Source organism: Felis catus, chromosome F1 (assembly GCF_018350175.1).
Source record: "Felis catus isolate Fca126 chromosome F1, F.catus_Fca126_mat1.0, whole genome shotgun sequence".
In the NCBI taxonomy this organism is placed as follows: Eukaryota; Metazoa; Chordata; class Mammalia; order Carnivora; family Felidae; genus Felis; species Felis catus.
Window position 1 is genome coordinate 65,990,518 of NC_058384.1, and position 13,474 is coordinate 66,003,991.

Here is a 13,474-nt window from a genome sequence, read left to right on the forward strand (position 1 = left end):
GCCCTCAGCGACTGTAACACAGAAGCCACGAATGTGAGGATGCTCTGTATGCCCTCTCCCTGCCAGACCCCCGTTCTTTCCTGAGCACAACACTCTTGTTCTCTTTTCTGGGCCCACTCGTTTCCCTCCAAGGACACACTCACAGTGCTACCTCTCAGTCATCGTATTTTATGCACCTGTAAATCCCCTGCTGATTTTCTTAGAAAGAAAATTGTGATGCAGTGAGCCCCAAGCCCCTATATTGCCAACAAACCCCAAGGTGACGTCTCTGCTGCTGTCCTGAGGGCCTCAAACACCCAGGACCTGCATCTGCCCTCCTCCTTTCATCCACAACAGGTCCACTCCAACAGGTGTCTGGTTTAAATAATAGAAATATCCACAGACAAAACTATGTTCTCCTCAGGGGTTCAGAGATGTCACCAAGGAACCATGAAGGTATCAAGTCTCGAGGAAAAATGAGAAGACCTTTCACAAAAAGAGCATCAAACATCTCAACTACCACAAACATGACAAGAATCACGAGAAAAAGAAAAAAGTATAAAATTGGCATAAATTCAACACAGGTATTTGTTGAGGACATATTACATGCAGGTGAGACTCTTTGCCAAGGATACAAATATTAAAAAGACATGGACTTTGCCCACAAAATGTCTACGAATTAGAAGGGAAAACGGACCTAACTGCGTGGTCACAAAGGATGGGAAGGGAGGCATACATTTCCAAAAAGAAACTAAAGGTGGTGTGAAACTCTCACAAAGCACAGACTCCTTCCACTTGTGAATCGGGGAGGCCTCCCAGGAGGAAATGACATCTGTTGCCTGTGACCCAGGGAGGTACTCAGACTTCATTTTACTTTGAGAGAATTTTGAGATTTAAGTCCCAGAAAGAGGTGAGAACAACACATCCCACTAAATGGCACTCAGCTGATATTGACAACTGATCATTGAGCAGAAAGGAAAGACAAAAGTTGCACACAGAGACTTGCAAATCCATCACCACTGAGCTGGGTTTAGGTAAGTGCTGGAACCGGGGCTGCAGGGATCTTACTCCAAAGGAAGGCCAGTGCACTGATGTCTCCAGTGTGATTTCCTGGGAGGAACAGATTGGAAATGATCTGCAGCAGGTGGAGGTGAGGACTCCAGGGGGAGGGACATGGATTTGGAGGAGGGCTGAGGACAGACAGGAAGGTGGGGACACAGTTGGGAAAGAGCAGGAAGGTGGTTTCAGACTTACCAGCGCTTCCAGAGCCAGAACGCAAGACCTGCCAGAAGCACCATGGGCACGACCACCGCCAGGAAGACCAAGCCCACGGGGCGGTGCTGCTCTGTGGGTTCGGTGCACAGAGGGTGTCAATTCCCATCCACCCGGGTTGACCTGCACCTACCTGGTCCCTTTTGCTCCCGTCACCCTCTGCCTCACCAACCACCCTTCCTCTTTCTCCTCTCCCATCCCTGCTCACAGATGGACCCTTCAGCCAACCCTCTGCTTCCTGCTACATCTACAGGACCCTCCCACCCAGCTCTCCGTTTCTTAGGTCACTAAATTTTAGTCCTTTATGATCTGGAGTCCCTAGAATCCCAACTTTGTATCTATCTCTCCTGCACTGCTGGAGGACCACCCTTTCCCAGCTGGGCACCAGCCCTTTCTCACCCCAGTAGAGGACAATATCCTGGCCTCCTAGACTGCTGTGTCTCACTCGGCAAGACAGGCCGGCTGCCTCTCTGGCTTCCACATCCAAGGACGTCTGAAGATACCATGTCCCGTCAGCATGGGGCAAAACGTCACCTCGTCGGGTGCCCTGTTGCTCCTGGTCACCCCACATCCACGTCACCCACACTGGCTTTGGGTAGAAACCAGAGACGTGGCACACAAGGAGCAGATGGCCAGGACCAGGACTTGGGCCAGTGGACAGCCAGGCCTCGGGCCTCACTGCAGAGACAGGACAGGAATTCTCAGACTGAGAGGGAAGATCTTCACGTCAGTTGAGATACATACATCGCTCCACCTCTAGAAACCTGTCAGCGTCATCCCCTCTCCTTGGCACCTTCTCACCCTGAATTTGAGGAAAAGTGGCAAATTTCTGAGTGCAGAGAGAGAATGGTTGGAGAGAGGGAGCAGGACTGACCTTGTCGCTGCAGATCTGTCTTTCCTGCGTCAAGAAGACCCAAGAGGAAATGGGGGCAGATGTCATTGATTTGTGCCTGTGTTCTTACATTGACCACATGGTGCTGATTGAAGACTGTGCAGACCTGCTGAGCCCTCCTTCCTCCCTTTGGAGATGGCCACCATGATGTGTTCTGGAAGTTCATGAGATCTGATCCTTGATATGCAACCCTCACAAATCCTACTGATGCTTCTCCAAGGTGCAGCTCACAGCCTCCTTCCAGCTGGACCTGAAAGGGATCTGGGAAAAGGGGGTATGAGATACAAAAAAGGGAGAGGGAAAGAGATGAGATGTGGTAAATGGAAGCCAGGGACCGTGGAAGCAGAAAGAGAAACTGAGGGTATTAGAAGGAACGGGAGAGTTTGGTTTGAGTGAAGGCTTAGAGAGAGGGGAAATGGTGGTCGCTGGAGACAGAGGAAAAGGTGAATGAGGAAGGAACAAATGTTGGAAGAGAGATGGGAAGGTGTGGGCAGAGGACAGGGAGGGGGTAGCTCTTCCTCAGAAGAGCTGGGATAAAACCGTCTGGGGTGAAAGGAGGGCAGGGGGTACTGAAACACACAGACAGAGGTCACTGAGGGGATTGAATGGAGAAAAAAGCACATTTCAAGGATCAGTCACAGAGTGAGGGAGAGGAGGATGTCTGGCTGCAGGCCAGGGAATGGGGTGGTCACTGCACACATTACTGGAGGCCTCAGAGCACAGCCTGAGGTCAATGAGAGTAGGGGAAGGAGCAGAAGACATAAAGCTTTTTGAGAATCAGGGTCTGGCTTCTGCCCCGTGAACAGAGGGGTGTGATTCAGTTTTACAATGGGGAGTCGAGAGGTTCAGCAGCCAGTGGAGGGTCTACCCAGGAGGAAGAAGGAACTCAAGGTTACACACACACCGACCACCTCCATCCCACCTGCCCTGAGGGACCTGAACTCACATTCAAGCTGCCATTGACTGACATGGTCCTGAAATACCTGAAGAAATCTAATGGAGTATGAATGGAATAACTTTTCCAGTTCCATGAAATGCTGATTGCTGAAGTTGCCCCTGGACCAAGGCCACAGGAAAATGAAAGCTCCGGTCTTGCTGTCCCAGCCATGAGTCTGCAGCTGTCCCAGCCAAGCTGAACCCTGATTTTGTGCCCGGGCACGGTTGTAAAAAGATGTGGTCAGGATGATTCGAAAAGTGATCAGCTCCTGGAAGTCTGTGCCAGAAGAACAGATAGACTGAGGAAGAGGAGGGCAGAGGGAAGGAGAGAGAATCAGCAAAAGGGGCCAGGGAGGGGCACCGAAATCTGGAGGACAGGGAGCCGTAGTTCCCTCTGGAGACACGTGCTGCCCCAGAGCCCCGAGCTTGGCACCCACCATTCAGAAGAGCACAAGGCCCTGGGGTCAGGGAGGCTCAGGGAGGAACCAGGTGGACATGCCTCACTCCCCAGGGATGTGCTGGGGAACCCACACCATGTGTGCACACACGCACAGACACCAATGCACACACGTACACACACACTCAGAGTTACACGTGATATGCACGCACATAGACACAGACGCAGACACAGACATACAGACACCCACCCACACACGTGCACACACGGCAGAAACACACAGAGATACACACACAAGCACCTATACACACATACTCATACACATATACACACATGCACACATGTACACAACAACATATGTGCACACATGACACACATCACACAAATGTAGACAAACACTCTTGCACCGACCAGGCAGGGCCACATCCTCACCATCGTCACTGTCACCACCTGGGACAAGAACCGTGAGCAACACCAGTTGCAACAACAGCATCTTATGTGCAGATGTTCTTTCTCTCGGAAAGTGGGTCTTTGGCGTCTGTTCTCACAAACCTCCCCACACACAGCTCCTCTCGTCTGACTTCCTTCTCAACACACACGCCCGCCCTGAGTCTCCGCGACAATGCAAATAGGCTCCGCCCTCAACCCTGGACACCTACTCAGACTCTCACTTCCCCTCTGGGTCTGACCCTCCTCTCGGCTTCCAGCTTCCCCCTGTCACCAGCCTCCGTTGTGCTCCCTGAGGCCCTGATTCAGGCCCTGTTCAGGCTGGGGAACAAGTCTCGTGTGGCATGGAAAAGGGACCCTACCTCTCATGCCTTTTCTCCTCATCCAGACAGTAACCCATGAAGACACACGGCTCCCCAGCACCCAACCCTGGACCCTGCTGTCACCCTGTCTCTCCAGTCCTTGGGACACTGCCCAAGAACTTCCTTCATGTCTCACCCTCACCCCAGCCCATTCACATCTCTGATGTGTCACTGCTTTTGTTAAAAAATAAAATCAACCAGATAAATTTAAAGGTCACCCTCCAGTAATTGGGAAGAAGAGGGGGTCTGATCATGCAGATGACTTCCCCTCCTTGGGGGAGGGAGAGGGCTCATGTGACAGAGGACCTCATTTGTAAATTCCTCACTGATGCATGAAGACTTGCATTTCTGGGGGAGGCTGGAACTGCACTTAGGTTAGGTATTAAACAAGGTTTGGGGAGTTGGCCTGGCCCAAACCATCATTTTGAGCCTGTGGTCCTTTCTTTCCTCCCTCCCTCACTTCCTTCCTTCCTTCCTTCCTTCCTTCCTTCCTTCCTTCCTTCCTTCCTTCCTTCCTTTTCTTTCTTTCTTTTTTCTTTCTTTCTTTCTTTCTTTCTTTCTTTCTTTCTTTCTTTCTTTCTTTCTTTCTTTTTTTTCTTTCTTTCTTTCTTTCTTTCTTTCTTTCTTTCTTTCTTTCTTTCTTTCTTTTTTAATTTGCATCCAAGTTAGTTAGCATATCGTGCAATAATGATTTCAGGAGTAGAATCCAGTGATTCATCCCCTACATATAACACCCAGTGCTCATCCCAACAAGTGTCTTCCTTAATGTACCTTACCCATTTAGCCCATCTCCCCACTCACAACCCTTCCAGAAATCCTCAGTTTGTTCTCCATATTTAAGAGTCTCTTATGTTTTGTCCCCCTCCTTGTTTTTATGTTATTTTTGCTTCCCTTCCCTTATGTCCATCTATTTTGTATCTTAAAGTCCTCATATGAGTGAAGTCATATGATATTTGTCTTTCTCTGACTAATTTTGCTTAGCCTAATACCCTCTAGTTCCATCCACATAGTTGCAAATGGCAAGATTTCATTCTTTTTGATTGCTAAGTAATACTCCAGTGTGTGTGTGTGTGTGTGTGTGTGTGTGTGTATCTCACATCTTCTTTATCCATTCACCCATCGATGGACATTTGGGCTCTTTCCATACTTTGGCTATTGCTGATAATGCTGCTATAAACATTAGGGTGCATGTGCCCCTTTGAAACAGCACACCTGTATCCCTTGGATAAATACCTAGTAGTGCCATTGCTGGGTTGTAGGGTAGTTCTATTTTTAGTTTTCTGAGGAACCTCCATACTGTTTGCCAGAGTGGCTGCACCAGCCTGCATTCTCACCAACAATGCAGAAAAGATCCTCTTTCCCCACATCCTCACCAACAACTGTTGTTGCCTGAGTTGTCAATTTTAGCCATTCTGACATGTGTGAGGTGGTATCTCATTGTGGCTTTGATTTATATTTCCCTGATGATGAGTGATGTTGAGCATTTTTTCATGTATGGGTTGACCATCTGGATGTCTTCCTTGGAGAAGTGTCTATTCATGTCTATTGCCCATTTCTTCACTGGATTATTTGTTTTTTGGGTGTTGAGTTTGAGAAGTTCTTTATAGATTTTGGATCCTAACCCTTTATCTGATATGTCATTCACAAGTACCTTCTCCCATTCCTTCGGTTGCCTTTTAGTTTTGATGATTGTTTCCTTCACTATAGAGAAGCTTTTTATTTTGATGAGGTCCCATAGTTCATTTTTTTATTTGTTTCCATTGCCTTCATAGACATGTTGAGTAAGAAGTTGCTGTAGCCAAGGCCAAAGAGGTTGCTGCCTGTTTTCTCCTTAGGATTTTGATGGTTTCCTGTCTTACGTTTAGCTCTTTCATCAATTTTGGGTTTATTTTTGTGTGTGGTGTAAGAGTGGTCCAGGTTCATTTTTCTGCATGTCTCTGTCCAGTATTCCCAGCACCATTTGCTGAAGAGACTGTCTTTATTCCATTGGATATTCTTTCCTGCTTTGTCAAAGATTAGTTGGCTGTATGTTTGTGGGTCCATTTCTGGGTTCTCTGTTCTGTTCCATTGCTCTGAGTGTCCTTTCTTGTGCCAGTACCATGCTGTCTTGATGATTATAGCTTTGTAATATTGAAGCTTGAAGTCCGGGATTGTGATGCCTCCATCTTTGGTTTTCTTTTTCAAGATTGCTTTGGCTATTCGGGGTCTTTTCTGGTTTCATACAAATTTTAGAATTGTTTGTTCTAGCTCTGTGAAGAATGCTGATGTTATTTTGATAGGGTTTGCATTAAATATGTAGATTGTTTGGGTAATATCCACATTTTAACAATATTTGTTCTTCCAATCCATGAGCATGGAATATTTTTTCATTTTTTCTGTGTCTTCTTCAATTTCCTTCATAAGCTTTCTATAGTTTTCAGTGTACAGATTTTTCACCTCTTTGGTTAGGTTTATTCTTAGGTATTTTACGGTTTTTGGTGCAATTGTAAATGGGATCGATTCCTTCATTTCTCTTTCTGTTGCTTCATTATTGGTATATAGGAATGCAACCAATTTCTGAGCATTGATTTTTGTATCCTGAGACTTTGCTGAATTCATGGATCAGTTCTAGCAGTTTTTGGTGGAATCTTTTGGGTTTTCCATATAGAGTATCATGTGAAGAGTGAACGTTTGACTTTCTCCTTGCTAATTTGGATGCCTTTTATTCCTTTGTGTTGCTGATTGTTGAGGCTAGGACTTCCAATATATGTTGAATAACAGTGATCCCTTGTTGTTGTTTTTTTAAACACTTGCTCTATTTTCTTTTCAGGATTTCCCCATGATTGCCTGTATAACCGTATCAGCAACAACCAGTTCACCATTATTTTTAGGGGAGAATCAGTTGCCATCAGAGACACCACAGAACATTGAAATATCTGAAGAATACCCCCTCTGTGTGTCTTGCAGTAATATATATTCACTCACCAAACAGTCACTTAGCACCAACCTGGAACCAAGCACCTTGCTCCATGCATGACAATACAGTGTTCACAACGCAATTGCTTTATTCAAGGAGCTTTTAGTCTACTTGGGAAGAAGAACACATCAGTCATGAACTATATATTTTGGTGTGCTGTCTTCTTTTAATGTGCAGACTCTAGACTAAAACAAGCCTGCTTGAAACAGTATTTACTCAAGCGGTGACCCTTCCTGGTGTTTGCCCTCTCAGAATCTTGACTCAGTGGTTGGCTCAGGTGTTTCTATCCCCACTGGAACTGGATCCCAAATCCAACAGGACCTGGCAAGTGGTAGGCACTCGATGATTATTTCTGAATGATTGAATAATTCAATTCAGACATCAAATTATTCTTAAAGGTTATGGATTATTACTGTGACATAAAGTGTATTAAGTATCAAAAAGTAGTAGTTGTAATCCTACTTGATAAAATGAGATTACACAGTTTTCTGTAGGATACAAGTTTATGTTAATAATCATGAAGTTCACACAGGATCCTAAAGCAAGTCTCCCATTATTTGTAATATGAAACTGAAAGGGCGGGGCTACACCCGCCGACTCCATCTTGTTCAGTGTCCTCCACCTTGACCACGCCTCCTCCCCTTGAGTAACCTCCCGCTTACCCATTCAAACTTCCCGATCAAAACACACCCCGCCACCTGCCTAAGGGGACCCCGACCCTTCCCCAGCCAATCGGCGGAGGCCACAACCCTTCCCCAACCAATCAGCTGAGGCCGCAGCCGTTACTCACCAACTGCCCCTAGACCCCTATAAAACCTTTGTGCTTTTGAAACTCGCTCTCTCTCCCCAGCATTTCACCGCTGCCTCGGTGCAGGTAGGGGATTGAGCTCGAGCTAGCTCGAATAATGGCTCTTTGCTTTTGCATCAGACTCAGCTCCCTGGTGGTCTTTGGGGATCACGAATTCTGGGCATAACAAAACCATGAGAATTTGTAGCACATGGAGTTAATAGACTGTTCTGGAATCATGTATCCAGATTCCCTTCTTACTCTTCCTGCTTGAATGAGCTGGCCTTCTGGGACATGCTGACCTTCTACTTCCAGGGTGTTCTTAAGTGTTTAAAGACTCGTAAGTATTTGTTTGTGCTTTATATCATCTGGATAATGTGTTTGGGCTTGTCTTGTTATTTCTTGGTTGACCAGTAAAGAGAAATAATCTCAGGCTAATGAGAGAAAGATCATCTTTTTTGGAAAGTTCTGACAAGAACATAGAAAATTAGAAAGAGCTCACTCCCATACTTCAGATTTTGAAAAGCTGGATGATCAAGATCACTTCTCCTGAATCCATCAGAGCTAAAAGATCAGATCAACTGGTTAACCCAATATCTAGGGAAATACAGACCCACCCAAGAAAATAGAGTATGCAAACCCTCGCTTACTAAAGACAGGTGCCAGAGGCTCCATAAGCCAGAAAGAATAATTCAGCTCCAACTGTTAACAAATGACTGAAGGCTCGTTGAGTACTGGGAGGCCCTGAGAGTCACAGACTTGGGAAATTCACTGTGTCTCTAGGCTTTTGTCCATCAAATTCCCAGCGCTCCTGACAGGCTGGAGTCCAGGATACAGATCAAGGAACTGCCTTCCTCTGGCACAAGCTTGAGGCCTGACAACAGCGGCAGCATGAGAAGGTCAGAAAGGAGCTTTAACCTGGTGTGGGAAGGGCAGAGAGCCCCACTACTTCAGGGCACAGTGAGCCACTCTGCAGCTGGAGGAAGAGCCAGTGGGGGAAGGGACAGGAACACACCTTGTCCCAGACTAAGAGGCTCCACCAGTTGAGGCAAAATCAGGAACACTCAAAAGGCCCAGTCCCCAAACTGAAACACAAAGCACCTGGCTGAGGAGAAGACTGGGCCAAAGCAGCGGTGGTGTCCCCTTCTCTGTCCCAAGCAGGCCAGCCAGCAGGGAACCAAAGGCAGCTCCTGCTGGTGGGGGGACAAGAGGATGAAGATATCAGAGAGAAAGAATTTCCTTTGCCCTTCAAGTTCCTTCTAGCTGCACTAAAACTCAGGTTGACACAGGGTAGATTAAGAGGAGAAAATCAAATTTAATTGCATATGTATGGGGAATCCACACTGACACGGAATTCTAAAGACAGTGTGGTGACACGAAGCATATGTGAGTTCAGGAGGTGTAGGGGCCTGAAGATACAAAGGAAAGGAAGACCACTGGCAGGACAGTGAGAGGAGAGGTTTGGAAAACAAATAGGTGCCCTATTATGCAGATACATTTCTTAGGAAAAGAGGAATCTCTCTTAATAGCTCTCTTCCTGCTACAGGCAGGCAGGTGAGGGAGAGGTAAAGACCTTTTCTGGAATTTGCTGGGTTTGGGCTGCTTTTAACTCAAAATAATGCTAGGGGCAAAGTAGCCCATCTGGGGAAGGCCTGCTCTTGGCTCCTATAAAGATAAATCATCCTGAAGCATATCCCAAAGAGAATACTCACAGTGAATAGGAACAAAGCCCTCAGGCCAACACCCCTATCTACAAAGAAAGGAGAGAGGGGAGAGGGCTGTGAAAGCAGCAGCAGACACAAACCCAGGCCCCTAGATGAGACAGACTGAACCCCCTCCACCACACTGAACAAAAGAACAGGCACACACATTTCCATTCCAAAAAATATATATCCTAATTACCTCTGCGTCTTAGCCTACGGACATGTCTGCATTTTGATCAAAAATTATTAAACACATGCAAATAAGAACGAGGGGGCAGTGCCCCCAGGCCCCTAAAACAGTCCACACTTGCCCTCTGAGTCCCTGTGCCCACAGGAGAGCAACAGTCAGCACATTCAACAGCAACAAAAAACCACAACGGTGACAAGAAACTCCGTGACAGGTTGAGTGATAAAGACTTCAAAGAAAGGAGAAGTTTTCTATTTTAAGGCCTTGGAAAGCACTTTTCTTCCTGCTGTTTAAGTAGGAGGCCTCCCATTTGCCTTTTGCACTGGACCCTGTAAATTATAAGCCTCCAAAAATTTACAGCCATGAGTGTAGTGTGGGGAGAGTGGAGGGGCTGGGGTCTGGTGTGGGTTTGGGCAGGAGGGAGAACGAAGAATGATAAGGAAATGAGGAATGTCATTTTGGGACCAAAGTGTTGGGACCTGGGCAGAGACACCAATGGTCATAACAGATGCAGAAGGAGAAGGGGCCAGAAGACAGACTGTCAGCAAAAAGATTTAGGGGTCCCTGTGGGCAAAAAGACAAAACATAGCTTTCCTGACACAAGAAAAGTCATTTTAGGCCCCCAGCCATCCTGTAAAAGAAGGTAAGAACAGCCACTATCAGGCCAGGAGATAGCCTAATCCTATCACAAGAAATCAGTAGTAAATTTCCCAGACCTTCAAAAGTCAAGACTGACCTGACACACGCTCTGAGTTATCTTTGTAGGATGTGAACTTCTCAGAGCACCCAGATGCTGGAAGCTACTGGAGCCAGGGAATCGGTAATGCCCACTCCTGCTGGCCTCATGACTGACCTGAACTCTGTCACCTTCAGATGACTTTTGCCCCAGTACCATGCTGAATTCCCCATTGCACAACCCCCTTCATGAGAATGTGTGCATCACCCTCATTTAGAACTTCCTCAATTTTGTTGTTCCAGGAAGCACTGCTTTGGGAAATCTCCCCGGCGTTCTCCTTACTTGTCGCAAGTAAAACCTTCCTTGTCCTATTCTTTGGCTCAATTGTGTCTTTTGGCTCAACACCCACCAACAGGCAAGTACAGTTTTGGGTAATAGAAGGAGGAGGAAGAGAATGTGGAGGAGGAGAAGGGAACAGAAGAGGGTTGGAAGTTGAAGTGGAGCAGAGCCACTCAATCTTCAGCTCAGCTCCTGTGGGCAGAGGTGAGACACAATCAGGGGTGCAGGAAACAGCTGGCACATGAGTCATGGTTCCACTGAGGATCTGTGACTTTCTCAGCATAGGGATCGATGGCAGGCCACGCCCAAGATGGGCCACTTTGGCATGAATATCACTGTGAGTTAAAAGTAATCAAAACCCAGCAGATCCAGGAAAAGTTCTTGCCTCCCCTTGAACTGTCTAAATTTACATTGGAAAAAGAGACTGTACCAGGAAGAGAACTATTAAGAGAGATTCCTGTTTACCTAAGAAACTTATCTGTATCTGCATAATAGGGCACCTTTGTTCTCCAAAGCTCTCCTCTCACCTTCTCACCAACGGTCTTCCTCCCCTTTGTATCCTCAGACCTCTACCCCTTTCCTGAGCTCACATAAACTTCATGTTGCCTCACTGTCTTTGAAATCCTATGTCTGTGTGGAACCCCTGTATATACAAAACTAAATTTGATTTTCTCCTGTTAATCTGTCTCCTGTTAAATGAGACAGTTTAGTCCAGCTAGAAGAATCTTGACGGGCAGAGGGAATTCTTCCTCCCCAACACTAGCCAGCTCCACTTCTGCATGAATGCTCACCTTCAGTGGACAGAAGACAAGTTCTGAAGGAGGAGAAAGGAGGGGGGCTTCTCAAGAGAGACAGCAAACTGGGGACAAGAAGGAGTGGCTGTCGGGTCACTGACAATCGTGTGCTCCCTGGACACAGGAGCCCCAAAGGAGAAACAGGGGAGGTGTTTGGAGCTCAGCTAGCAGGGTGCCCACCCTCAGGGAGCAGGGCATCTTCCATGTCCCCAGACCTCCCTGAGGCCCTTCTTGTGGCTCATTGGTGTTCAGGCCTTGAGCACCCTCATGTTTCTCTAACAGCCTTTGCTGGGTGCCCCCCAAATACCATCACAGCTCTTGAATTCCTCTCTCCTCAGGACCCAGATGTGAGCCCCATCCCCACACAGCCCCACACACTCATCTGATGTGCCCTCCCCCAAAGAAACCTCAGCTTCCCTGAGGTAGAAATCCACTGTCCCTGATGACCACGTGCCTTTTACTGAGCTTCTCATTCCTCCACCACACTCTGCCTCCTGTTTCTCTTCTGTCTGGCTGACCTCCAGCAACATTTCCTGCATCTACTCTGTGTGCTTCTCGCCTTTCACACCAAACCTCTTGTACTAAGAGAGCTTTGGACTGAGCATCAAGATAATTCCAGGCTGGGACACCCACTGGATGCAGTGAGTTGGCCAAATCATATCAGTATCTGGCCTCCATTTCCTCATCGGCAACATGGCTGTGCTGAAAGAACGGAATATTTTCTAACAGCACTTTGGGATCTGAAATTCTTCCTGTGTTCCTGTCTTCCTGTGTCTTCTTGTGTTCCTGTCTCCTTCCGTCCATGTGTTCTGCTCCTCCCCACTCGGTAGCCATGGTTCACCTCACCTTCATCTCAGCTCCCTGGACCTCCCCTCCCTGTCCTCCTACTCCCCACCCATTCAATCCAACTTCAGTCCTTCCTTCCACTTTCACACCTAAGGCATTGTTTTCTCATATGACCCTTGGATTCCTGTGTGCAAATATACCAAACGGTTATGGATTCTATTTCTGGCAAGAAGGCATGCTCCACAGCTTGCAAAGGGGATATAATAAAAACCTTCAGAAATGCAAGATTTTTAAAAGTCTTTTAGTTCTTTTTTAATGCAGAGCTGCATTCATAATGAAATAAGGGAAACGCCCAGAGAATAAAACAAGAAGAAATGGGAAACTGGCAAGACCAACATGGCACATGAGCATATAAGACGCTGTGTGGGTTGCCTGAAGGTTAGTTGTTCTGGCCGCTTTGCTTGAATCAGGTGACGAGGCCTGAGACCAGGCAAATAGGTGAAAGTTGCCACGGAGGCTTCTGCTGTCTCCCTCAGTGACAGGAGGGACCAGGAAAAACACACCCAATTGTACAGAAGAGGAAGTTGTCCATCTGTGTATTCCCTGAATGTTGGCTTCTTTGTTTGCTTGTTTCTCATTGTAAGAATTACTAATCACAAGTGTGATATTGGGGTTCACAATATCCTACTTGTGTGATCCTAGAGTACACAATGCAGTAAATTAAAATAACAGATGATTCCTTGTGACACTTGGTGAATTTTAACACAAAGTTAATCTCAAAAGAGCCACCCTCATCAACAAGCTGCAAAGGATTCCCACACATAAAGCCTTTCCTAATATAAGGGCACAACCCAAAATTAAAGAACATGGAGAAAAATAATTCATCATGAAGTTAAGTTAGTAGATGTTAGGAGCCAAGCTCCTAAGCCCTATGGAATGAGAGTTGGCGCAAAGAACCACA

At 46.7% G+C, this 13,474-nt stretch overlaps 1 protein-coding gene and 1 long non-coding RNA gene across 2 annotated transcripts; one reads left to right on the forward strand and one right to left on the reverse strand.

Moving 5' to 3' along the window:
- Nucleotides 1-516: 516 nt before the first annotated feature.
- LOC101081274 (T-cell surface glycoprotein CD1a-like) lies at nucleotides 517-4,110 on the reverse strand. The gene is made up of 6 exons (XM_045048763.1): nucleotides 3,909-4,110; nucleotides 3,090-3,356; nucleotides 2,126-2,404; nucleotides 1,651-1,929; nucleotides 1,234-1,324; nucleotides 517-1,089 (listed from the first exon to the last, which is right to left on the reverse strand). Exons 1-6 carry the CDS (start codon nucleotides 3,967-3,969, stop codon nucleotides 1,044-1,046), a joined length of 1,023 nt encoding a protein of 340 aa, XP_044904698.1. The 5' UTR covers nucleotides 3,970-4,110; the 3' UTR covers nucleotides 517-1,043.
- Nucleotides 4,111-8,094: 3,984 nt separating this feature from the next.
- On the forward strand, nucleotides 8,095-12,798 carry LOC109495477. Its single transcript, XR_002150889.3, has 2 exons — nucleotides 8,095-8,368; nucleotides 10,897-12,798. It is a non-coding gene; the product is annotated as an uncharacterized LOC109495477 (long non-coding RNA).
- The last annotated feature ends 676 nt before the right edge of the window (nucleotides 12,799-13,474 follow it).